Genomic DNA, 26,616 nt, shown 5'->3' with positions numbered 1-26,616 from the left:
ACAGTATGGAGAACAATGGAAGACAGTGAGGTGAACTCTTCATGATATGAGACCAGACTCCTCCACCTACAGTATGGAGAACAATGGAAGACAGTGAGGTGAACTCTTCATGATATGAGACCAGACTCCTCCACCTACAGTATGGAGAACAATGGAAGACAGTGAGGTGAACTCTTCATGTTATGAGACCAGACTCCTCCACCTACAGTATGGAGAACAATGGAAGACAGTGAGGTGAACTCTTCATGTTATGAGACCAGACTCCTCCACCTACAGTATGGAGAACAATGGAAGACAGTGAGGTGAACTCTTCATGATATGAGACCAGACTCCTCCACCTACAGTATGGAGAACAATGGAAGACAGTGAGGTGAACTCTTCATGTTATGAGACCAGACTCCTCCACCTACAGTATGGAGAACAATGGAAGACAGTGAGGTGAACTCTTCATGATATGAGACCAGACTCCTCCACCTACAGTATGGAGAACAATGGAAGACAGTGAGGTGAACTCTTCATGTTATGAGACCAGACTCCTCCACCTACAGTATGGAGAACAATGGAAGACAGTGAGGTGAACTCTTCATGTTATGAGACCAGACTCCTCCACCTACAGTATGGAGAACAATGGAAGACAGTGAGGTGAACTCTTCATGATATGAGACCAGACTCCTCCACCTACAGTATGGAGAACAATGGAAGACAGTGAGGTGAACTCTTCATGATATGAGACCAGACTCCTCCACCTACAGTATGGAGAACAATGGAAGACAGTGAGGTGAACTCTTCATGATATGAGACCAGACTCCTCCACCTACAGTATGGAGAACAATGGAAGACAGTGAGGTGAACTCTTCATGATATGAGACCAGACTCCTCCACCTACAGTATGGAGAACAATGGAAGACAGTGAGGTGAACTCTTCATGATATGAGACCAGACTCCTCCACCTACAGTATGGAGAACAATGGAAGACAGTGAGGTGAACTCTTCATGTTATGAGACCAGACTCCTCCACCTACAGTATGGAGAACAATGGAAGACAGTGAGGTGAACTCTTCATGTTATGAGATCAGACTCCTCCACCTACAGTATGGAGAACAATGGAAGACAGTGAGGTGAACTCTTCATGTTATGAGACCAGACTCCTCCACCTACAGTATGGAGAACAATGGAAGACAGTGAGGTGAACTCTTCATGTTATGAGACCAGACTCCTCCACCTACAGTATGGAGAACAATGGAAGACAGTGAGGTGAACTCTTCATGATATGAGACCAGACTCCTCCACCTACAGTATGGAGAACAATGGAAGACAGTGAGGTGAACTCTTCATGTTATGAGACCAGACTCCTCCACCTACAGTATGGAGAACAATGGAAGACAGTGAGGTGAACTCTTCATGTTATGAGACCAGACTCCTCCACCTACAGTATGGAGAACAATGGAAGACAGTGAGGTGAACTCTTCATGATATGAGACCAGACTCCTCCACCTACAGTATGGAGAACAATGGAAGACAGTGAGGTGAACTCTTCATGTTATGAGACCAGACTCCTCCACCTACAGTATGGAGAACAATGGAAGACAGTGAGGTGAACTCTTCATGATATGAGACCAGACTCCTCCACCTACAGTATGGAGAACATGGAAGACAGTGAGGTGAACTCTTCATGTTATGAGACCAGACTCCTCCACCTACAGTATGGAGAACAATGGAAGACAGTGAGGTGAACTCTTCATGATATGAGACCAGACTCCTCCACCTACAGTATGGAGAACAATGGAAGACAGTGAGGTGAACTCTTCATGATATGAGACCAGACTCCTCCACCTACAGTATGGAGAACAATGGAAGACAGTGATGTGAACTCTTCATGGTTTATGAGACCAGACTCCTCCACCTACAGTATGGAGAACAATGGAAGACAGTGAGGTGAACTCTTCATGTTATGAGACCAGACTCCTCCACCTACAGTATGGAGAACAATGGAAGACAGTGAGGTGAACTCTTCATGATATGAGACCAGAACTCCTCCACCTACAGTATGGAGAACAATGGAAGACAGTGAGGTGAACTCTCATGTTATGAGACCAGACTCCTCCACCTACAGTATGGAGAACAGTGGAAGACAGTGAGGTGAACTCTTCATGATATGAGACCAGACTCCTCCACCTACAGTATGGAGAACAATGGAAGACAGTGAGGTGAACTCTTCATGTTATGAGACCAGACTCCCTCCACCTACAGTATGGAGACCAATGGAAGACAGTGAGGTGAACTCTTCATGTTATGAGACCAGACTCCTCCACCTACAGTATGGGAGAACAATGGAAGACAGTGAGGTGAACTCTTCATGTTATGAGACCAGACTCCTCCACCTACAGTATGGAGAACAATGGAAGACAGTGAGGTGAACTCTTCATGTTATGAGACCAGACTCCTCCACCTACAGTATGGAGAACAATGGAAGACAGTGAGGTGAACTCTTCATGATATGAGACCAGACTCCTCCACCTACAGTATGGAGAACAATGGAAGACAGTGAGGTGAACTCTTCATGATATGAGACCAGACTCCTCCACCTACAGTATGGAGAACAATGGAAGACAGTGAGGTGAACTCTTCATGATATGAGACCAGACTCCTCCACCTACAGTATGGAGAACAATGGAAGACAGTGAGGTGAACTCTTCATGATATGAGACCAGACTCCTCCACCTACAGTATGGAGAACAATGGAAGACAGTGAGGTGAACTCTTCATGATATGAGACCAGACTCCTCCACCTACAGTATGGAGAACAATGGAAGACAGTGAGGTGAACTCTTCATGTATGAGACCAGACTCCTCCACCTACAGTATGGAGAACAATGGAAGACAGTGAGGTGAACTCTTCATGTTATGAGACCAGACTCCTCCACCTACAGTATGGAGAACAATGGAAGACAGTGAGGTGAACTCTTCATGATTATGAGACCAGACTCCTCCACCTACAGTATGGAGAACAATGGAAGACAGTGAGGTGAACTCTTCATGTTATGAGACCAGACTCCTCCACCTACAGTATGGAGAACAATGGAAGACAGTGAGGTGAACTCTTCATGTTATGAGACCAGACTCCTCCACCTACAGTATGGAGAACAATGGAAGACAGTGAGGTGAACTCTTCATGATATGAGACCAGACTCCTCCACCTACAGTATGGAGAACAATGGAAGACAGTGAGGTGAACTCTTCATGATATGAGACCAGACTCCTCCACCTACAGTATGGAGAACAATGGAAGACAGTGAGGTGAACTCTTCATGATATGAGACCAGACTCCTCCACCTACAGTATGGAGAACAATGGAAGACAGTGAGGTGAACTCTTCATGTGGGGGGTATGAGACCAGACTCCTCCACTACAGTATGGAGAACAATGGAAGACAGTGAGGTGAACTCTTCATGATATGAGACCAGACTCCTCCACCTACAGTATGGAGAACAATGGAAGACAGTGAGGTGAACTCTTCATGATATGAGACCAGACTCCTCCACCTACAGTATGGAGAACAATGGAAGACAGTGAGGTGAACTCTTCATGTTATGAGACCAGACTCCTCCACCTACAGTATGGAGAACAATGGAAGACAGTGAGGTGAACTCTTCATGTTATGAGACCAGACTCCTCCACCTACAGTATGGAGAACAATGGAAGACAGTGAGGTGAACTCTTCATGTTATGAGACCAGACTCCTCCACCTACAGTATGGAGAACAATGGAAGACAGTGAGGTGAACTCTTCATGATATGAGACCAGACTCCTCCACCTACAGTATGGAGAACAATGGAAGACAGTGAGGTGAAACTCTTCATGATATGAGACCAGACTCCTCCACCTACAGTATGGAGAACAATGGAAGACAGTGAGGTGAACTCTTCATGATATGAGACCAGACTCCTCCACCTACAGTATGGAGAACAATGGAAGACAGTGAGGTGAACTCTTCATGATATGAGACCAGACTCCTCCACCTACAGTATGGAGAACAATGGAAGACAGTGAGGTGAACTCTTCATGTTATGAGACCAGACTCCTCCACCTACAGTATGGAGAACAATGGAAGACAGTGAGGTGAACTCTTCATGATATGAGACCAGCCTCCTCCACCTACAGTATGGACAACATGGAAGACAGTGAGGTGAACTCTTCATGATATGAGACCAGACTCCTCCACCTACAGTATGGAGAACAATGGAAGACAGTGAGGTGAACTCTTCATGATATGAGACCAGACTCCTCCACCTACAGTATGGAGAACAATGGAAGACAGTGAGGTGAACTCTTCATGTTATGAGACCAGACTCCTCCACCTACAGTATGGAGAACAATGGAAGACAGTGAGGTGAACTCTTCATGTTATGAGACCAGACTCCTCCACCTACAGTATGGAGAACAATGGAAGACAGTGAGGTGAACTCTTCATGATATGAGACCAGACTCCTCCACCTACAGTATGGAGAACAATGGAAGACAGTGAGGTGAACTCTTCATGATATGAGACCAGACTCCTCCACCTACAGTATGGAGAACAATGGAAGACAGTGAGGTGAACTCTTCATGTATATGAGACCAGACTCCTCCACCTACAGTATGGAGAACAATGGAAGACAGTGAGGTGAACTCTTCATGATATGAGACCAGACTCCTCCACCTACAGTATGGAGAACAATGGAAGACAGTGAGGTGAACTCTTCATGATATGAGACCAGACTCCTCCACCTACAGTATGGAGAACAATGGAAGACAGTGAGGTGAACTCTTCATGATATGAGACCAGACTCCTCCACCTACAGTATGGAGAACAATGGAAGACAGTGAGGTAAACTCTTCATGTTATGAGACCAGACTCCTCCACCTACAGTATGGAGAACAATGGAAGACAGTGAGGTAACTCTTCATGATATGAGAACCAGACTCCTCCACCTACAGTATGGAGAACATGGAAGACAGTGAGGTGAACTCTTCATGTATGAACCAGACTCCTCCACCTACAGTAGGGAGAACAATGGAAGACAGTGAGGTGAACTCTTCATGATATGAGACCAGACTCCTCCACCTACAGTATGGAGAACAATGAAGACAGTGAGGTGAACTCTTCATGTTATGAGACCAGACTCCTCCACCTACAGTATGGAGAACAATGGAAGACAGTGAGGTGAACTCTTCATGTATGAGACCAGACTCCTCCACCTACAGTATGGAGAACAATGAAGACAGTGAGGTGAACTCTTCATGTTATGAGGACCAGACTCCTCCACCTACAGTATGGAGAACAATGGAAGACAGTGAGGTGACTCTTCATGTTATGAGACCAGACTCCTCCACCTACAGTATGGAGAACAATGGAAGACAGTGAGGTGAACTCTTCATGATATGAGACCAGACTCCTCCACCTACAGTATGGAGACAATGGAAGACAGTGAGGTGAACTCTTCATGATATGAGACCAGACTCCTCCACCTACAGTATGGAGACAATGGAAGACAGTGAGGTGAACTCTTCATGATATGAGACCAGACTCCTCCACCTACAGTATGGAGAGACAATGGAAGACAGTGAGGTGAACTCTTCATGATATGAGACCAGACTCCTCCACCTACAGTATGGAGAACAATGGAAGACAGTGAGGTGAACTCTTCATGATATGAGACCAGACTCCTCCACCTACAGTATGGAGAACAATGGAAGACAGTGAGGTGAACTCTTCATGATTATGAGACCAGACTCCTCCACCTACAGTATGGAGAACAATGGAAGACAGTGAGGTGAACTCTTCATGATATGAGACCAGACTCCTCCACCTACAGTATGGAGAACAATGGAAGACAGTGAGGTGAACTCTTCATGTTATGAGACCAGACTCCTCCACCTACAGTATGGAGAACAATGGAAGACAGTGAGGTGAACTCTTCATGATATGAGACCAGACTCCTCCACCTACAGTATGGAGAACAATGGAAGACAGTGAGGTGAACTCTTCATGATATGAGACCAGACTCCTCCACCTACAGTATGGAGAACAATGGAAGACAGTGAGGTGAACTCTTCATGATATGAGACCAGACTCCTCCACCTACAGTATGGAGAACAATGGAAGACAGTGAGGTGAACTCTTCATGTATGAGACCAGACTCCTCCACCTACAGTATGGAGAACAATGGAAGACAGTGAGGTGAACTCTTCATGATATGAGACCAGACTCCTCCACCTACAGTATGGAGAACAATGGAAGACAGTGAGGTGAACTCTTCATGTTATGAGACCAGACTCCTCCACCTACAGTATGGAGAACAATGGAAGACAGTGAGGTGAACTCTTCATGATATGAGACCAGACTCCTCCACCTACAGTATGGAGAACAATGGAAGACAGTGAGGTGAACTCTTCATGTTATGAGACCAGACTCCTCCACCTACAGTATGGAGAACAATGGAAGACAGTGAGGTGAACTCTTCATGATTATGAGACCAGACTCCTCCACCTACAGTATGGAGAACAATGGAAGACAGTGAGGTGAACTCTTCATGATATGAGACCAGACTCCTCCACCTACAGTATGGAGAACAATGGAAGACAGTGAGGTGAACTCTTCATGTTATGAGACCAGACTCCTCCACCTACAGTATGGAGAACAATGGAAGACAGTGAGGTGAACTCTTCATGATATGAGACCAGACTCCTCCACCTACAGTATGGAGAACAATGGAAGACAGTGAGGTGAACTCTTCATGATATGAGACCAGACTCCTCCACCTACAGTATGGAGAACAATGGAAGACAGTGAGGTGAACTCTTCATGATATGAGACCAGACTCCTCCACCTACAGTATGGAGAACAATGGAAGACAGTGAGGTGAACTCTTCATGTTATGAGACCAGACTCCTCCACCTACAGTATGGAGAACAATGGAAGACAGTGAGGTGAACTCTTCATGATATGAGACCAGACTCCTCCACCTACAGTATGGAGAACAATGGAAGACAGTGAGGTGAAGCTCTTCATGATATGAGACCAGACTCCTCCACCTACAGTATGGAGAACAATGGAAGACAGTGAGGTGAACTCTTCATGATATGAGACCAGACTCCTCCACCTACAGTATGGAGAACAATGGAAGACAGTGAGGTGAACTCTTCATGTTATGAGACCAGACTCCTCCACCTACAGTATGGAGAACAATGGAAGACAGTGAGGTGAACTCTTCATGTTATGAGACCAGACTCCTCCACCTACAGTATGGAGAACAATGGAAGACAGTGAGGTGAACTCTTCATGATATGAGACCAGACTCCTCCACCTACAGTATGGAGAACAATGGAAGACAGTGAGGTGAACTCTTCATGATATGAGACCAGACTCCTCCACCTACAGTATGGAGAACAATGGAAGACAGTGAGGTGAACTCTTCATGTAATGAGACCAGACTCCTCCACCTACAGTATGGAGAACAATGGAAGACAGTGAGGTGAACTCTTCATGTTATGAGACCAGACTCCTCCACCTACAGTATGGAGAACAATGGAAGACAGTGAGGTGAACTCTTCATGATTATGAGACCAGACTCCTCCACCTACAGTATGGAGAACAATGGAAGACAGTGAGGTGAACTCTTCATGATATGAGACCAGACTCCTCCACCTACAGTATGGAGAACAATGGAAGACAGTGAGGTGAACTCTTCATGTTATGAGACCAGACTCCTCCACCTACAGTATGGAGAACAATGGATGAGACCAGACTCCTCCACCTACAGTATGGAGACAATGGAAGACAGTGAGGTGAACTCTTCATGATATGAGACCAGACTCCTCCACCTACAGTATGGAGAACAATGGAAGACAGTGAGGTGAACTCTTCATGATATGAGACCAGACTCCTCCACCTACAGTATGGAGAACAATGGAAGGACCAGTGAGGTGAACCTCTTCATGATATGAGACCAGACTCCTCCGACCTACAGTATGGAGAACAAAATGGAAGACAGTGAGGTGGAACTCTTCATGATTGAGACCAGACTCCTCCACCTACAGTATGGAGAACAATGGAAGACAGTGAGGTGAACTCTTCATGATATGAGACCAGACTCCTCCACCTACAGTATGGAGAACAATGGAAGACAGTGAGGTGAACTCTTCATGATATGAGACCAGACTCCTCCACCTACAGTATGGAGAACAATGGAAGACAGTGAGGTGAACTCTTCATGATTATGAGACCAGACTCCTCCACCTACAGTATGGAGAACAATGGAAGACAGTGAGGTGAACTCTTCATGTTATGAGACCAGACTCCTCCACCTACAGTATGGAGAACAATGGAAGACAGTGAGGTGAACTCTTCATGATATGAGACCAGACTCCGCACCTACAGTATGGAGAACAATGGAAGACAGTGAGGTGAACTCTTCATGATATGAGACCAGACTCCTCCACCTACAGTATGGAGAACAATGGAAGACAGTGAGGTGAACTCTTCATGTATATGAGACCAGACTCCTCCCCTACAGTATGGAGAACAATGGAAGACAGTGAGGTGAACTCTTCATGATATGAGACCAGACTCCTCCACCTACAGTATGGAGAACAATGGAAGACAGTGAGGTGAACTCTTCATGTTATGAGACCAGACTCCTCCACCTACAGTATGGAGAACAATGGAAGACAGTGAGGTGAACTCTTCATGATTATGAGACCAGACTCCTCACTACAGTATGGAGAACAATGGAAGACAGTGAGGTGAACTCTTCATGATATGAGACCAGACTCCTCCACCTACAGTATGGAGAACAATGGAAGACAGTGAGGTGAACTCTTCATGATATGAGACCAGGACTCCTCCACCTACAGTATGGATGACAATGGAAGACAGTGAGGTGAACTCTTCATGATATGAGACCAGACTCCTCCACCTACAGTATGGAGAACAATGGAAGACAGTGAGGTGAACTCTTCATGATATGAGACCAGACTCCTCCACCTACAGTATGGAGAACAATGGAAGACAGTGAGGTGAACTCTTCATGTTATGAGACCAGACTCCTCCACCTACAGTATGGAGAACAATGGAAGACAGTGAGGTGAACTCTTCATGATATGAGACCAGACTCCTCCACCTACAGTATGGAGAACAATGGAAGACAGTGAGGTGAACTCTTCATGTTATGAGACCAGACTCCTCCACCTACAGTATGGAGAACAATGGAAGACAGTGAGGTGAACTCTTCATGTTATGAGACCAGACTCCTCCACCTACAGTATGGAGAACAATGGAAGACAGTGAGGTGAACTCTTCATGATATGAGACCAGACTCCTCCACCTACAGTATGGAGAACAATGGAAGACAGTGAGGTAAACTCTTCATGTTATGAGACCAGACTCCTCCACCTACAGTATGGAGAACAATGGAAGACAGTGAGGTGAACTCTTCATGATATGAGACCAGACTCCTCCACCTACAGTATGGATAACAATGGAAGACAGTGAGGTGAACTCTTCATGTTATGAGACCAGACTCCTCCACCTACAGTATGGAGAACAATGGAAGACAGTGAGGTGAACTCTTCATGATATGAGACCAGACTCCTCCACCTACAGTATGGAGAACAATGGAAGACAGTGAGGTGAACTCTTCATGTTATGAGACCAGACTCCTCCACCTACAGTATGGAGAACAATGGAAGACAGTGAGGTGAACTCTTCATGATATGAGACCAGACTCCTCCACCTACAGTATGGAGAACAATGGAAGACAGTGAGGTGAACTCTTCATGATATGAGACCAGACTCCTCCACCTACAGTATGGAGAACAATGGAAGACAGTGAGGTGAACTCTTCATGATATGAGACCAGACTCCTCCACCTACAGTATGGAGAACAATGGAAGACAGTGAGGTGAACTCTTCATGTTATGAGACCAGACTCCTCCACCTACAGTATGGAGAACAATGGAAGACAGTGAGGTGAACTCTTCATGTTATGAGACCAGACTCCTCCACCTACAGTATGGAGAACAATGGAAGACAGTGAGGTGAACTCTTCATGATATGAGACCAGACTCCTCCACCTACAGTATGGAGAACAATGGAAGACAGTGAGGTAAACTCTTCATGATATGAGACCAGACTCCTCCACCTACAGTATGGAGAACAATGGAAGACAGTGAGGTGAACTCTTCATGTTATGAGACCAGACTCCTCCACCTACAGTATGGAGAACAATGGAAGACAGTGAGGTGAACTCTTCATGATATGAGACCAGACTCCTCCACCTACAGTATGGAGAACAATGGAAGACAGTGAGGTGAACTCTTCATGATATGAGACCAGACTCCTCCACCTACAGTATGGAGAACAATGGAAGACAGTGAGGTGAACTCTTCATGATATGAGACCAGACTCCTCCACCTACAGTATGGAGAACAATGGAAGACAGTGAGGTGAACTCTTCATGATATGAGACCAGACTCCTCCACCTACAGTATGGAGAACAATGGAAGACAGTGAGGTGAACTCTTCATGATATGAGACCAGACTCCTCCACCTACAGTATGGAGAACAATGGAAGACAGTGAGGTGAACTCTTCATGATATGAGACCAGACTCCTCCACCTACAGTATGGAGAACAATGGAAGACAGTGAGGTGAACTCTTCATGATATGAGACCAGACTCCTCCACCTACAGTATGGAGAACAATGGAAGACAGTGAGGTGAACTCTTCATGATATGAGACCAGACTCCTCCACCTACAGTATGGAGAACAATGGAAGACAGTGAGGTGAACTCTTCATGTTATGAGACCAGACTCCTCCACCTACAGTATGGAGAACAATGGAAGACAGTGAGGTGAACTCTTCATGATATGAGACCAGACTCCTCCACCTACAGTATGGAGAACAATGGAAGACAGTGAGGTGAACTCTTCATGATATGAGACCAGACTCCTCCACCTACAGTATGGAGAACAATGGAAGACAGTGAGGTGAACTCTTCATGATATGAGACCAGACTCCTCCACCTACAGTATGGAGAACAATGGAAGACAGTGAGGTGAACTCTTCATGATATGAGACCAGACTCCTCCACCTACAGTATGGAGAACAATGGAAGACAGTGAGGTGAACTCTTCATGATATGAGACCAGACTCCTCCACCTACAGTATGGAGAACAATGGAAGACAGTGAGGTAAACTCTTCATGTTATGAGACCAGACTCCTCCACCTACAGTATGGAGAACAATGGAAGACAGTGAGGTGAACTCTTCATGTTATGAGACCAGACTCCTCCACCTACAGTATGGAGAACAATGGAAGACAGTGAGGTGAACTCTTCATGATATGAGACCAGACTCCTCCACCTACAGTATGGAGAACAATGGAAGACAGTGAGGTGAACTCTTCATGATATGAGACCAGACTCCTCCACCTACAGTATGGAGAACAATGGAAGACAGTGAGGTGAACTCTTCATGATATGAGACCAGACTCCTCCACCTACAGTATGGAGAACAATGGAAGACAGTGAGGTGAACTCTTCATGACATGAGACCAGACTCCTCCACCTACAGTATGGAGAACAATGGAAGACAGTGAGGTGAACTCTTCATGATATGAGACCAGACTCCTCCACCTACAGTATGGATAACAATGGAAGACAGTGAGGTGAACTCTTCATGTTATGAGACCAGACTCCTCCACCTACAGTATGGAGAACAATGGAAGACAGTGAGGTGAACTCTTCATGATATGAGACCAGACTCCTCCACCTACAGTATGGAGAACAATGGAAGACAGTGAGGTGAACTCTTCATGATATGAGACCAGACTCCTCCACCTACAGTATGGAGAACAATGGAAGACAGTGAGGTGAACTCTTCATGTTATGAGACCAGACTCCTCCACCTACAGTATGGAGAACAATGGAAGACAGTGAGGTGAACTCTTCATGATATGAGACCAGACTCCTCCACCTACAGTATGGAGAACAATGGAAGACAGTGAGGTGAACTCTTCATGTTATGAGACCAGACTCCTCCACCTACAGTATGGAGAACAATGGAAGACAGTGAGGTGAACTCTTCATGATATGAGACCAGACTCCTCCACCTACAGTATGGAGAACAATGGAAGACAGTGAGGTGAACTCTTCATGATATGAGACCAGACTCCTCCACCTACAGTATGGAGAACAATGGAAGACAGTGAGGTGAACTCTTCATGATATGAGACCAGACTCCTCCACCTACAGTATGGAGAACAATGGAAGACAGTGAGGTGAACTCTTCATGTTATGAGACCAGACTCCTCCACCTACAGTATGGAGAACAATGGAAGACAGTGAGGTGAACTCTTCATGTTATGAGACCAGACTCCTCCACCTACAGTATGGAGAACAATGGAAGACAGTGAGGTGAACTCTTCATGATATGAGACCAGACTCCTCCACCTACAGTATGGAGAACAATGGAAGACAGTGAGGTGAACTCTTCATGTTATGAGACCAGACTCCTCCACCTACAGTATGGAGAACAATGGAAGACAGTGAGGTGAACTCTTCATGTTATGAGACCAGACTCCTCCACCTACAGTATGGAGAACAATGGAAGACAGTGAGGTGAACTCTTCATGATATGAGACCAGACTCCTCCACCTACAGTATGGAGAACAATGGAAGACAGTGAGGTGAACTCTTCATGATATGAGACCAGACTCCTCCACCTACAGTATGGATGACAATGGAAGACAGTGAGGTGAACTCTTCATGATATGAGACCAGACTCCTCCACCTACAGTATGGAGAACAATGGAAGACAGTGAGGTGAACTCTTCATGATATGAGACCAGACTCCTCCACCTACAGTATGGAGAACAATGGAAGACAGTGAGGTGAACTCTTCATGTTATGAGACCAGACTCCTCCACCTACAGTATGGAGAACAATGGAAGACAGTGAGGTAAACTCTTCATGATATGAGACCAGACTCCTCCACCTACAGTATGGAGAACAATGGAAGACAGTGAGGTGAACTCTTCATGTTATGAGACCAGACTCCTCCACCTACAGTATGGAGAACAATGGAAGACAGTGAGGTGAACTCTTCATGTTATGAGACCAGACTCCTCCACCTACAGTATGGAGAACAATGGAAGACAGTGAGGTGAACTCTTCATGATATGAGACCAGACTCCTCCACCTACAGTATGGAGAACAATGGAAGACAGTGAGGTGAACTCTTCATGTTATGAGACCAGACTCCTCCACCTACAGTATGGAGAACAATGGAAGACAGTGAGGTGAACTCTTCATGATATGAGACCAGACTCCTCCACCTACAGTATGGAGAACAATGGAAGACAGTGAGGTGAACTCTTCATGTTATGAGACCAGACTCCTCCACCTACAGTATGGAGAACAATGGAAGACAGTGAGGTGAACTCTTCATGATATGAGACCAGACTCCTCCACCTACAGTATGGAGAACAATGGAAGACAGTGAGGTGAACTCTTCATGTTATGAGACCAGACTCCTCCACCTACAGTATGGAGAACAATGGAAGACAGTGAGGTGAACTCTTCATGATATGAGACCAGACTCCTCCACCTACAGTATGGAGAACAATGGAAGACAGTGAGGTGAACTCTTCATGTTATGAGACCAGACTCCTCCACCTACAGTATGGAGAACAATGGAAGACAGTGAGGTGAACTCTTCATGATATGAGACCAGACACCTCCACCTACAGTATGGAGAACAATGGAAGACAGTGAGGTGAACTCTTCATGATATGAGACCAGACTCCTCCACCTACAGTATGGAGAACAATGGAAGACAGTGAGGTGAACTCTTCATGATATGAGACCAGACTCCTCCACCTACAGTATGGAGAACAATGGAAGACAGTGAGGTGAACTCTTCATGATATGAGACCAGACTCCTCCACCTACAGTATGGAGAACAATGGAAGACAGTGAGGTGAACTCTTCATGATATGAGACCAGACTCCTCCACCTACAGTATGGAGAACAATGGAAGACAGTGAGGTGAACTCTTCATGTTATGAGACCAGACTCCTCCACCTACAGTATGGAGAACAATGGAAGACAGTGAGGTGAACTCTTCATGTTATGAGACCAGACTCCTCCACCTACAGTATGGAGAACAATGGAAGACAGTGAGGTGAACTCTTCATGATATGAGACCAGACTCCTCCACCTACAGTATGGAGGACAATGGAAGACAGTGAGGTGAACTCTTCATGATATGAGACCAGACTCCTCCACCTACAGTATGGATGACAATGGAAGACAGTGAGGTGAACTCTTCATGATATGAGACCAGACTCCTCCACCTACAGTATGGAGAACAATGGAAGACAGTGAGGTGAACTCTTCATGATATGAGACCAGACTCCTCCACCTACAGTATGGAGAACAATGGAAGACAGTGAGGTGAACTCTTCATGTTATGAGACCAGACTCCTCCACCTACAGTATGGAGAACAATGGAAGACAGTGAGGTGAACTCTTCATGATATGAGACCAGACTCCTCCACCTACAGTATGGAGAACAATGGAAGACAGTGAGGTGAACTCTTCATGTTATGAGACCAGACTCCTCCACCTACAGTATGGAGAACAATGGAAGACAGTGAGGTGAACTCTTCATGTTATGAGACCAGACTCCTCCACCTACAGTATGGAGAACAATGGAAGACAGTGAGGTGAACACTTCATGATATGAGACCAGACTCCTCCACCTACAGTATGGAGAACAATGGAAGACAGTGAGGTGAACTCTTCATGTTATGAGACCAGACTCCTCCACCTACAGTATGGAGAACAATGGAAGACAGTGAGGTGAACTCTTCATGTTATGAGACCAGACTCCTCCACCTACAGTATGGAGAACAATGGAAGACAGTGAGGTGAACTCTTCATGATATGAGACCAGACTCCTCCACCTACAGTATGGAGAACAATGGAAGACAGTGAGGTGAACTCTTCATGATATGAGACCAGACTCCTCCACCTACAGTATGGAGAACAATGGAAGACAGTGAGGTGAACTCTTCATGTTATGAGACCAGACTCCTCCACCTACAGTATGGAGAACAATGGAAGACAGTGAGGTGAACTCTTCATGTTATGAGACCAGACTCCTCCACCTACAGTATGGAGAACAATGGAAGACAGTGAGGTGAACTCTTCATGATATGAGACCAGACTCCTCCACCTACAGTATGGAGAACAATGGAAGACAGTGAGGTGAACTCTTCATGTTATGAGACCAGACTCCTCCACCTACAGTATGGAGAACAATGGAAGACAGTGAGGTGAACTCTTCATGATATGAGACCAGACTCCTCCACCTACAGTATGGATGACAATGGAAGACAGTGAGGTGAACTCTTCATGATATGAGACCAGACTCCTCCACCTACAGTATGGAGAACAATGGAAGACAGTGAGGTGAACTCTTCATGATATGAGACCAGACTCCTCCACCTACAGTATGGAGAACAATGGAAGACAGTGAGGTGAACTCTTCATGTTATGAGACCAGACTCCTCCACCTACAGTATGGAGAACAATGGAAGACAGTGAGGTGAACTCTTCATGATATGAGACCAGACTCCTCCACCTACAGTATGGAGAACAATGGAAGACAGTGAGGTGAACTCTTCATGTTATGAGACCAGACTCCTCCACCTACAGTATGGAGAACAATGGAAGACAGTGAGGTGAACTCTTCATGTTATGAGACCAGACTCCTCCACCTACAGTATGGAGAACAATGGAAGACAGTGAGGTGAACACTTCATGATATGAGACCAGACTCCTCCACCTACAGTATGGAGAACAATGGAAGACAGTGAGGTGAACTCTTCATGTTATGAGACCAGACTCCTCCACCTACAGTATGGAGAACAATGGAAGACAGTGAGGTGAACTCTTCATGTTATGAGACCAGACTCCTCCACCTACAGTATGGAGAACAATGGAAGACAGTGAGGTGAACTCTTCATGATATGAGACCAGACTCCTCCACCTACAGTATGGAGAACAATGGAAGACAGTGAGGTGAACTCTTCATGATATGAGACCAGACTCCTCCACCTACAGTATGGAGAACAATGGAAGACAGTGAGGTGAACTCTTCATGTTATGAGACCAGACTCCTCCACCTACAGTATGGAGAACAATGGAAGACAGTGAGGTGAACTCTTCATGTTATGAGACCAGACTCCTCCACCTACAGTATGGAGAACAATGGAAGACAGTGAGGTAAACTCTTCATGATATGAGACCAGACTCCTCCACCTACAGTATGGAGAACAATGGAAGACAGTGAGGTGAACTCTTCATGATATGAGACCAGACTCCTCCACCTACAGTATGGAGAACAATGGAAGACAGTGAGGTGAACTCTTCATGATATGAGACCAGACTCCTCCACCTACAGTATGGAGAACAATGGAAGACAGTGAGGTAAACTCTTCATGTTATGAGACCAGACTCCTCCACCTACAGTATGGAGAACAATGGAAGACAGTGAGGTAAACTCTTCATGATATGAGACCAGACTCCTCCACCTACAGTATGGAGAACAATGGAAGACAGTGAGGTAAACTCTTCATGATATGAGACCAGACTCCTCCACCTACAGTATGGAGAACAATGGAAGACAGTGAGGTGAACTCTTCATGTTATGAGACCAGACTCCTCCACCTACAGTATGGAGAACAATGGAAGACAGTGAGGTGAACTCTTCATGTTATGAGACCAGACTCCTCCACCTACAGTATGGAGAACAATGGAAGACAGTGAGGTGAACTCTTCATGATATGAGACCAGACTCCTCCACCTACAGTATGGAGAACAATGGAAGACAGTGAGGTGAACTCTTCATGATATGAGACCAGACTCCTCCACCTACAGTATGGAGAACAATGGAAGACAGTGAGGTGAACTCTTCATGATATGAGACCAGACTCCTCCACCTACAGTATGGAGAACAATGGAAGACAGTGAGGTGAACTCTTCATGATATGAGACCAGACTCCTCCACCTACAGTATGGAGAACAATGGAAGACAGTGAGGTGAACTCTTCATGTTATGAGACCAGACTCCTCCACCTACAGTATGGAGAACAATGGAAGACAGTGAGGTGAACTCTTCATGATATGAGACCAGACTCCTCCACCTACAGTATGGAGAACAATGGAAGACAGTGAGGTGAACTCTTCATGTTATGAGACCAGACTCCTCCACCTACAGTATGGAGAACAATGGAAGACAGTGAGGTGAACTCTTCATGATATGAGACCAGACTCCTCCACCTACAGTATGGAGAACAATGGAAGACAGTGAGGTGAACTCTTCATGATATGAGACCAGACTCCTCCACCTACAGTATGGAGAACAATGGAAGACAGTGAGGTGAACTCTTCATGTTATGAGACCAGACTCCTCCACCTACAGTATGGAGAACAATGGAAGACAGTGAGGTGAACTCTTCATGATATGAGACCAGACTCCTCCACCTACAGTATGGAGAACAATGGAAGACAGTGAGGTGAACTCTTCATGATATGAGACCAGACTCCTCCACCTACAGTATGGAGAACAATGGAAGACAGTGAGGTGAACTCTTCATGATATGAGACCAGACTCCTCCACCTACAGTATGGAGAACAATGGAAGACAGTGAGGTGAACTCTTCATGTTATGAGACCAGACTCCTCCACCTACAGTATGGAGAACAATGGAAGACAGTGAGGTGAACTCTTCATGATATGAGACCAGACTCCTCCACCTACAGTATGGAGAACAATGGAAGACAGTGAGGTGAACTCTTCATGATATGAGACCAGACTCCTCCACCTACAGTATGGAGAACAATGGAAGACAGTGAGGTGAACTCTTCATGATATGAGACCAGACTCCTCCACCTACAGTATGGAGAACAATGGAAGACAGTGAGGTGAACTCTTCATGTTATGAGACCAGACTCCTCCACCTACAGTATGGAGAACAATGGAAGACAGTGAGGTGAACTCTTCATGTTATGAGACCAGACTCCTCCACCTACAGTATGGAGAACAATGGAAGACAGTGAGGTGAACTCTTCATGATATGAGACCAGACTCCTCCACCTACAGTATGGAGAACAATGGAAGACAGTGAGGTGAACTCTTCATGATATGAGACCAGACTCCTCCACCTACAGTATGGAGAACAATGGAAGACAGTGAGGTGAACTCTTCATGATATGAGACCAGACTCCTCCCACCTACAGTATGGAGAACAATGGAAGACAGTGAGGTGAACTCTTCATGTTATGAGACCAGACTCCTCCACCTACAGTATGGAGAACAATGGAAGACAGTGAGGTGAACTCTTCATGATATGAGACCAGACTCCTCCACCTACAGTATGGAGAACAATGGAAGACAGTGAGGTGAACTCTTCATGTTATGAGACCAGACTCCTCCACCTACAGTATGGAGAACAATGGAAGACAGTGAGGTGAACTCTTCATGTTATGAGACCAGACTCCTCCACCTACAGTATGGAGAACAATGGAAGACAGTGAGGTGAACTCTTCATGATATGAGACCAGACTCCTCCACCTACAGTATGGAGAACAATGGAAGACAGTGAGGTAAACTCTTCATGTTATGAGACCAGACTCCTCCACCTACAGTATGGAGAACAATGGAAGACAGTGAGGTGAACTCTTCATGATATGAGACCAGACTCCTCCACCTACAGTATGGAGAACAATGGAAGACAGTGAGGTGAACTCTTCATGTTATGAGACCAGACTCCTCCACCTACAGTATGGAGAACAATGGAAGACAGTGAGGTGAACTCTTCATGATATGAGACCAGACTCCTCCACCTACAGTATGGAGAACAATGGAAGACAGTGAGGTGAACTCTTCATGATATGAGACCAGACTCCTCCACCTACAGTATGGAGAACAATGGAAGACAGTGAGGTGAACTCTTCATGATATGAGACCAGACTCCTCCACCTACAGTATGGAGAACAATGGAAGACAGTGAGGTGAACTCTTCATGTTATGAGACCAGACTCCTCCACCTACAGTATGGAGAACAATGGAAGACAGTGAGGTGAACTCTTCATGTTATGAGACCAGACTCCTCCACCTACAGTATGGAGAACAATGGAAGACAGTGAGGTGAACTCTTCATGATATGAGACCAGACTCCTCCACCTACAGTATGGAGAACAATGGAAGACAGTGAGGTGAACTCTTCATGATATGAGACCAGACTCCTCCACCTACAGTATGGAGAACAATGGAAGACAGTGAGGTGAACTCTTCATGTTATGAGACCAGACTCCTCCACCTACAGTATGGAGAACAATGGAAGACAGTGAGGTGAACTCTTCATGTTATGAGACCAGACTCCTCCACCTACAGTATGGAGAACAATGGAAGACAGTGAGGTGAACTCTTCATGTTATGAGACCAGACTCCTCCACCTACAGTATGGAGAACAATGGAAGACAGTGAGGTGAACTCTTCATGATATGAGACCAGACTCCTCCACCTACAGTATGGAGAACAATGGAAGACAGTGAGGTGAACTCTTCATGTTATGAGACCAGACTCCTCCACCTACAGTATGGAGAACAATGGAAGACAGTGAGGTGAACTCTTCATGATATGAGACCAGACTCCTCCACCTACAGTATGGAGAACAATGGAAGACAGTGAGGTGAACTCTTCATGATATGAGACCAGACTCCTCCACCTACAGTATGGAGAACAATGGAAGACAGTGAGGTGAACTCTTCATGATATGAGACCAGACTCCTCCACCTACAGTATGGAGAACAATGGAAGACAGTGAGGTGAACTCTTCATGATATGAGACCAGACTCCTCCACCTACAGTATGGAGAACAATGGAAGACAGTGAGGTGAACTCTTCATGATATGAGACCAGACTCCTCCACCTACAGTATGGAGAACAATGGAAGACAGTGAGGTGAACTCTTCATGATATGAGACCAGACTCCTCCACCTACAGTATGGATAACAATGGAAGACAGTGAGGTGAACTCTTCATGTTATGAGACCAGACTCCTCCACCTACAGTATGGAGAACAATGGAAGACAGTGAGGTGAACTCTTCATGATATGAGACCAGACTCCTCCACCTACAGTATGGAGAACAATGGAAGACAGTGAGGTGAACTCTTCATGTTATGAGACCAGACTCCTCCACCTACAGTATGGAGAACAATGGAAGACAGTGAGGTGAACTCTTCATGATATGAGACCAGACTCCTCCACCTACAGTATGGAGAACAATGGAAGACAGTGAGGTGAACTCTTCATGATATGAGACCAGACTCCTCCACCTACAATATGGAGAACAATGGAAGACAGTGAGGTGAACTCTTCATGATATGAGACCAGACTCCTCCACCTACAGTATGGAGAACAATGGAAGACAGTGAGGTGAACTCTTCATGTTATGAGACCAGACTCCTCCACCTACAGTATGGAGAACAATGGAAGACAGTGAGGTGAACTCTTCATGTTATGAGACCAGACTCCTCCACCTACAGTATGGAGAACAATGGAAGACAGTGAGGTGAACTCTTCATGATATGAGACCAGACTCCTCCACCTACAGTATGGATAACAATGGAAGACAGTGAGGTAAACTCTTCATGATATGAGACCAGACTCCTCCACCTACAGTATGGAGAACAATGGAAGACAGTGAGGTAAACTCTTCATGATATGAGACCAGACTCCTCCACCTACAGTATGGAGAACAATGGAAGACAGTGAGGTGAACTCTTCATGTTAATACAAATAAATCCTTACCTCACATTTAGATCGAAAAAAGGTTTTCTGCTACTATGGTATTAAGGCTAATACCAAGACAGATTCATCCCTTAAACTCAGTATTATACTGTGGGTGCGGCATGTAGCCTTGCGCGTAAGAGCGTTGGGCCAGTAACCAAGAGTTCGCTGGTTCGAATCCCTGAGGTGACTAGGTAAAAAAATATGTCGATGTGCCCTTAACCCTAATTACGTAACTCTAATTGCTCATGTAAGTCGCCCTGGATAAGAGCGTCTGCTAAATTACTAAAATGTAAAATGTACTGTAGGGGAACAGAGAAGAGATGGGTGGTGAGGACGGGAGAGAACCAGTGTAAGGAAGAGGGTTATGAGAAACTACACGTAGAGTAAAAAACATGAGCTGGCGCACACCCAGAAAAATTATTTTGTGTGGAGGTGCTGACTAACGGCGAATAAACTGTAAACTATAAAAATAAAGAGAGTCGCACACTCCATATATAAGCTCCCAGTCATTTATTGGGTAAATTATTTTTATAGTTGATAGACTTCAGAGTGACATGGAGAATTTTCAAACTTAACGTTAAGGGATTATGTTATATAAAATGTCCTCTCACCTGTTTGTCGATAGCTGTCTCCAGCTCTGAGTAGCCTGCTTTATCCAGCTGGATCCCAGGGAAGAGGTCCTCTATCAGGCTGAGGAACAACGGCTCGTCTTCATCTATCTGTCAACACATATAGTATTATGTCAGTGAAGTTAACCATGATACCACTTCTGTTATGTTGCACCTCACTGAAGATGAAATCATTATTCATGTATTACAGAATAGTATATGAAAAATTAACAATCTGTAACACTTAATGCTGCTTTAAAAAATGGCTTTTCTAAAATGGCAGTTGATTTCGAGGAGAATAGCAGTTGATTTCGAGGAGAATGTCCTGTATATCTGAGTGACTGTACTCACCAGCTTGGACAGGTTCATATCTCTGAGAACCCTCATGACGATGGTAGATTCTGTGTCGTTGGGGTTTGCTCGTTTCACCGCCCCCAGTGTCCGCAGAACTGACAAAATGTTTCGCAGTCCAAAGTCATAATGCACCTTAAAAACAGAGTGAACCCAACATGGACTGTATGGAAATCAAACTATGAACTACACAAAGATCATAATCAACACATACATGGACAGTTAAGTTGTTTTTATACTGAACAAAAAATATGAACGCAACATGTACATTTTTGCTTCTATGTTTTCTGAGCTGAAATAAAAGATCCCAGAAATTGTTCACACACCAAAAAAAAAGGTATTTCTCTCAAATTTGTGCACAAATGTGTTTACATCCCTGTTAGTGAGCATTTCTCCTTTGCCGAGATAATCCATCCACCTGACAGGTGGTATATTAATTCCCTCTAAAGTGATTTGAGACATTGATGATACACTTTAAATAACCTTTCACTTGACTTGATTGTTTACTTATATGGAACTACTAAAATGTATAGCGTTGCATGTTCAGCTCTCATTGAAATATCTACAGTAGTTACATTTCATTTCATAGCTGACCTGCTTGGAGAGCTGCTCCTCACACAGTTTGTAGAGGGTGAAGAACTTCCTGGCTAGCTCTATGTTGTCTATGAAGCCACAGCTGGCCAGCTTGACCCGGATGATGATCTGACGGTCTGGGACCATCATGGCCACCGAGCGGAAGTTGATCTTCAGGTTCTCTGGAAGCTCCTGACGACCTGCGTAGCCCGGGTTCTGATTGGGGCAAAAACATGTATTAATCAAATCTTTATTTAACCAGGTGAGTCTGTTAAGAATAAAAAGCAAAACAAAGTCTATGACTAACATCCTCAAAGTTATAATGAACCTTGTCTGATTTGGACTAGTTTCAGTTCATCTTCTTTGAGATAAGAATTCATTATTCCTTTCAGAAGTACTTTAAATGAAGCTCTACTTGACAAAGCGTTTGTGAAGGGGTTTCTACAGTGAGTAGTTTATAGACTGCTAATAATAACCATAGTAAGGAAGATGCCGAATTCGGGATTCATTTCCACGTTGTCTCCGTCGGTGAAGATGAAGTTCTTGCGGCGGTCCTTCTTGCAGGTAAGCACGATGGCGATCTGCTGGGCCGCCACGGAGAGAACTGATAGGTCGATACGGTTGAACTCATCGAAACAGCCCCAAGAGCCCGACTGGGCTAGGCCTGTCAATCAACACAACATTCCACATCACTCTTCACATTAAACTCCTCATTCAAAACAACCCCAAGAGCCTGACCTGCAAATCAACACAAAGACACACAACATTACACTGTTCATTAAGTTCAGGTTGAGATCATCATTCTCTTCACAGTAATATGAGTGACATCTTATATAGCCTATAATCGCCCCAAATCACATACATTTTGTTTGTACTGGATATCCAACTCCTATGGTCATTGCCATGCAAATGGCACAGGAGTTGGCAAGACAGCACAAATGTATTTGGGACCAGGCAATATGAGTAGAAGCTCCTACCTTTAAAGATCCTCCCCAGTCCTCTGAAGTCCATCTGGTCGGAGCAGTTGAAGACCACCACGTACTTCCCCAGGCAGCGGCCCATGTCTTTAGTGGTCTCAGTCTTCCCTGTCCCTGCAGGGCCGGCCGGGGCTCCTCCCATACTCATCCCCAGAGCCTGGGCCAGTGTGATGTAGCACCTGGGACAAACACACACCAAGGAAACGGTACATCCAGGATAATCACCCAAAGATATTCAATGTGATACACCATACACTTGTGGGCACTAAAAAGTTAGGCTGGGCCATGGTACTGGCAGTTAGTCCCTACCTGTCAGTAAGAGATGTGAAGACTAGTTAGTCCCTACCTGTCAGTAAGAGATGTGAAGACTAGTTAGTCCCTACCTGTCAGTAAGAGATGTGAAGACTAGTTAGTCCCTACCTGTCAGTCAGAGGGGTGATGACTAGTTAGTCCCTACCTGTCAGTCAGAGCAGTGAAGACTAGTTAGTCCCTACCTGTCAGTCAGAGGGGTGATGACTAGTTAGTCCCTACCTGTCAGTCAGAGCGGTGATGACTAGTTAGTCCCTACCTGTCAGTCAGAGGGGTGATGACCAGTCTGTCAGTGCAGCCCAGGAACTCATTCTGATAGATGAAGCCAACGTCAGTGATGTTGATGATCATCTTGTCAGAATCCTCATTGAAGTAGAAACGACACTGCTTCAGCCACTCAAAGTCTGTAGGGCTTTTGATATGCAGCCGACACTGAGGGGAGAGCAGGGGGAAACCATTCTGGAAACAAAGCATTGCTAAAGCCTATGAAATTCCTAAAACCCCAATTGTCAAATGTGATTTGAATACCAGGGGAAACTCAATTGATATTCTCAGACTCTACCATGCCCTAATCAGAAAATATTTGGTGGAACAGTTTGCCAAAAGTCTTAAAAATATGTTACACAACAGCCATTATTACCTTCAGTTTATACACTGAAAGGGACCTTTGGGGTTGAAGTACAATTTTAGCCACTGAGTCAGTTTGTGATTCCAGTCCACTCACCAGGTCATCAAAGATGTCCCTCTGGTGTACATGGATGGTTATGAGTGTCTCATACTTGGCCCGCTCCATTGAGGCCAGGTCTTTAGTGGTCATGTCTATCAGGGTGTTGAGAAGCTCCAGGAAGAACTGGTTGGTCTTGGGCATGATCTTACGGTCGTAGCGGGCGTTGGTCAGGGCCTCCTCTGAGCCACTGGTCCAGATCATCTGGACTCCCAGCAGACCAACCTGGTTGATGGAGTCAGGAAGAGAGGACATCATGATAGGACATCAATGAGATAACGTAAAGTCATCTTTCCCTGCTTCCATGTCTTCCTATCAATCAGGGCTGTAATCAGGACAATGTATAAATCAGGAATGTATGGAATTTGGCTAGTGTGTAGATCAGTTTCAGTTATACATTAATGGAGGATAATGTCAGAAAAGCAGGAATCCCTGATCAGGTATTGAGTAATGAAACATAGGCGTGGGAAAGTCTAACTAGAAGGTCATTGCTCCAAGGTCAAGGTTAAGGTAATCTATCACATTATAAAAGAGAATGAATGATGATTCCAAGACCAGGACTATGTCACAAATTGCAGCCTATATAGTGCACTACTTTGAACAGGGCCTGGGTCAAAAATAGTGGACTATGTAATATCGTGACATTTAGGATGTATCCCATGTCTCCCCACCTGAGCAGGGAAAGTGTCCAGGAACTCAATGAGCTGGAAGCCTGAGTCCTGGATGGCCAGGACAGCCTGTCTGATGACCAGGTGAAGAGACCTCTGGGATTCCTTCAGCAGGGCATTGAGCCAGACCTCCACGTTCCCCTCAGCCGTCACCGGCCGATCCAGCTCTACCGTCTCCCCCTCCCTGGACGAGATGGCCAGGATCCGGTCGTACATCTGTGGAGACAGAAGAGCAGATACTATTGATGTTGCTGAATCTGGGTTAGTTACTATTGCAGAAGGACAGACACTACTAATAGTCAAATAAGTAAATTGATCAGGAGGCCTGACGGGAATAGTTGTAGAAAAAAATGATATGTCTGTCTGTGCGTTACTGTACTTTGTCATGGAAGCAGACACATTTAATGTTGTCAAAGACATTGAGCAGGTGGGCCTGGATGGTGTGGGAGTCCGAGGCTTGGCCCAGTATCTCCAGCAGTGCCGGGTCAGACACAAAAAAGAACCGAGGGAACAGCAGACGCTTCTTCTCCAAGTACCTGTCAGTCACACAATCACACACACAACCAAGGGTTGAAAACTGGATAGCCAGAAGCTACAATCTATCCGCAATATTAGCTAACCCCCCCAAAAAAGGTTTGAAAATATTACTAGTGTAATACACATCATCATGTACAACGTAGGCAAACTTGGAAGGTGTCATACTGGTACATGAATACTTTCAATGCAACTATTTAAAACAAATTCAAAGTATAAGTAGAGGCCTACCCAGTGAGAGACTTCTGACAGACCTCCAGGCAGACTTACCCAGAGACTTCTGACAGACCTACAGGCAGACTTATCCAGAGACTTCTGGCAGACCTCCAAACAGACTTACCAAGAGACTTCTGACAGACCTCCAGACAGACTTACCAAGAGACTTCTGGCAGACCACCAGACAGACTTACCAAGAGACTTCTGGCAGACCTCCAGACAGACTTATCCAGAGACTTCTGGCAGACCACCAGACAGACTTACCAAGAGACTTCTGACAGACCTCCAGACAGACTTACCAAGAGACTTCTGGCAGACCTCCAGACAGACTTATCCAGAGACTTCTGATAGACCTCCAGACAGACTTACCCAGAGACTTCTGACAGACCTCCAGGCAGACTTGCCCAGAGACTTTTGACAGACGTCCAGACAGATTTACCCAGAGACTTCTGGCAGACCTCCAGACAGACTTACCCAGTGAGAGACTTCTGACAGATCTCCAGTTGTTCCAGCAAGTGAGGCAACAGCTGTCCCATGGTCTCGTCCCCCACACATGACTGCACCACGTTGGGCATCTCATGGGCCCGCGTCATGATCTTCACCCAGGACTTGTCGATGTTGGAGAAACGTTTCGCCTCCTGTCATTCAGATGATTCAGACTAGATTGTCATTCCTAAGATTGCAAAAAGTTCCTGGGTTTTCCCCCCAAAAAAGGGATTTCTGAAAAACCAGGGCACTGTAAAAGTTCA

General features: G+C 45.3%; 1 protein-coding gene across 1 annotated transcript in view; it reads right to left on the bottom strand.

Annotated features, from left to right (window-relative positions):
• LOC115180628 (dynein heavy chain 5, axonemal-like) overlaps positions 1-26,616 on the bottom strand; it is an 81,810-nt gene that overhangs the window by 26,899 nt on the left and 28,295 nt on the right. Inside the window, exons 30-39 of the mRNA XM_029742867.1 lie at positions 26,342-26,505; positions 25,497-25,653; positions 25,121-25,333; positions 24,450-24,674; positions 23,985-24,157; positions 23,417-23,595; positions 22,916-23,103; positions 22,461-22,655; positions 21,867-22,001; positions 21,519-21,626 (exon numbers count right to left, since the gene is read on the bottom strand). Of these exons, the coding sequence (XP_029598727.1) occupies positions 21,519-21,626; positions 21,867-22,001; positions 22,461-22,655; positions 22,916-23,103; positions 23,417-23,595; positions 23,985-24,157; positions 24,450-24,674; positions 25,121-25,333; positions 25,497-25,653; positions 26,342-26,505 (1,737 nt within the window). The remainder of the gene's footprint in view (positions 1-21,518; positions 21,627-21,866; positions 22,002-22,460; positions 22,656-22,915; positions 23,104-23,416; positions 23,596-23,984; positions 24,158-24,449; positions 24,675-25,120; positions 25,334-25,496; positions 25,654-26,341; positions 26,506-26,616) is intronic.

The sequence above is a fragment of the Salmo trutta genome, chromosome 3 (genome assembly GCF_901001165.1).
Source record: "Salmo trutta chromosome 3, fSalTru1.1, whole genome shotgun sequence".
Classification (NCBI taxonomy): domain Eukaryota; kingdom Metazoa; phylum Chordata; class Actinopteri; order Salmoniformes; family Salmonidae; genus Salmo; species Salmo trutta.
This window is presented reverse-complemented; position numbering and strand designations above follow the sequence as displayed.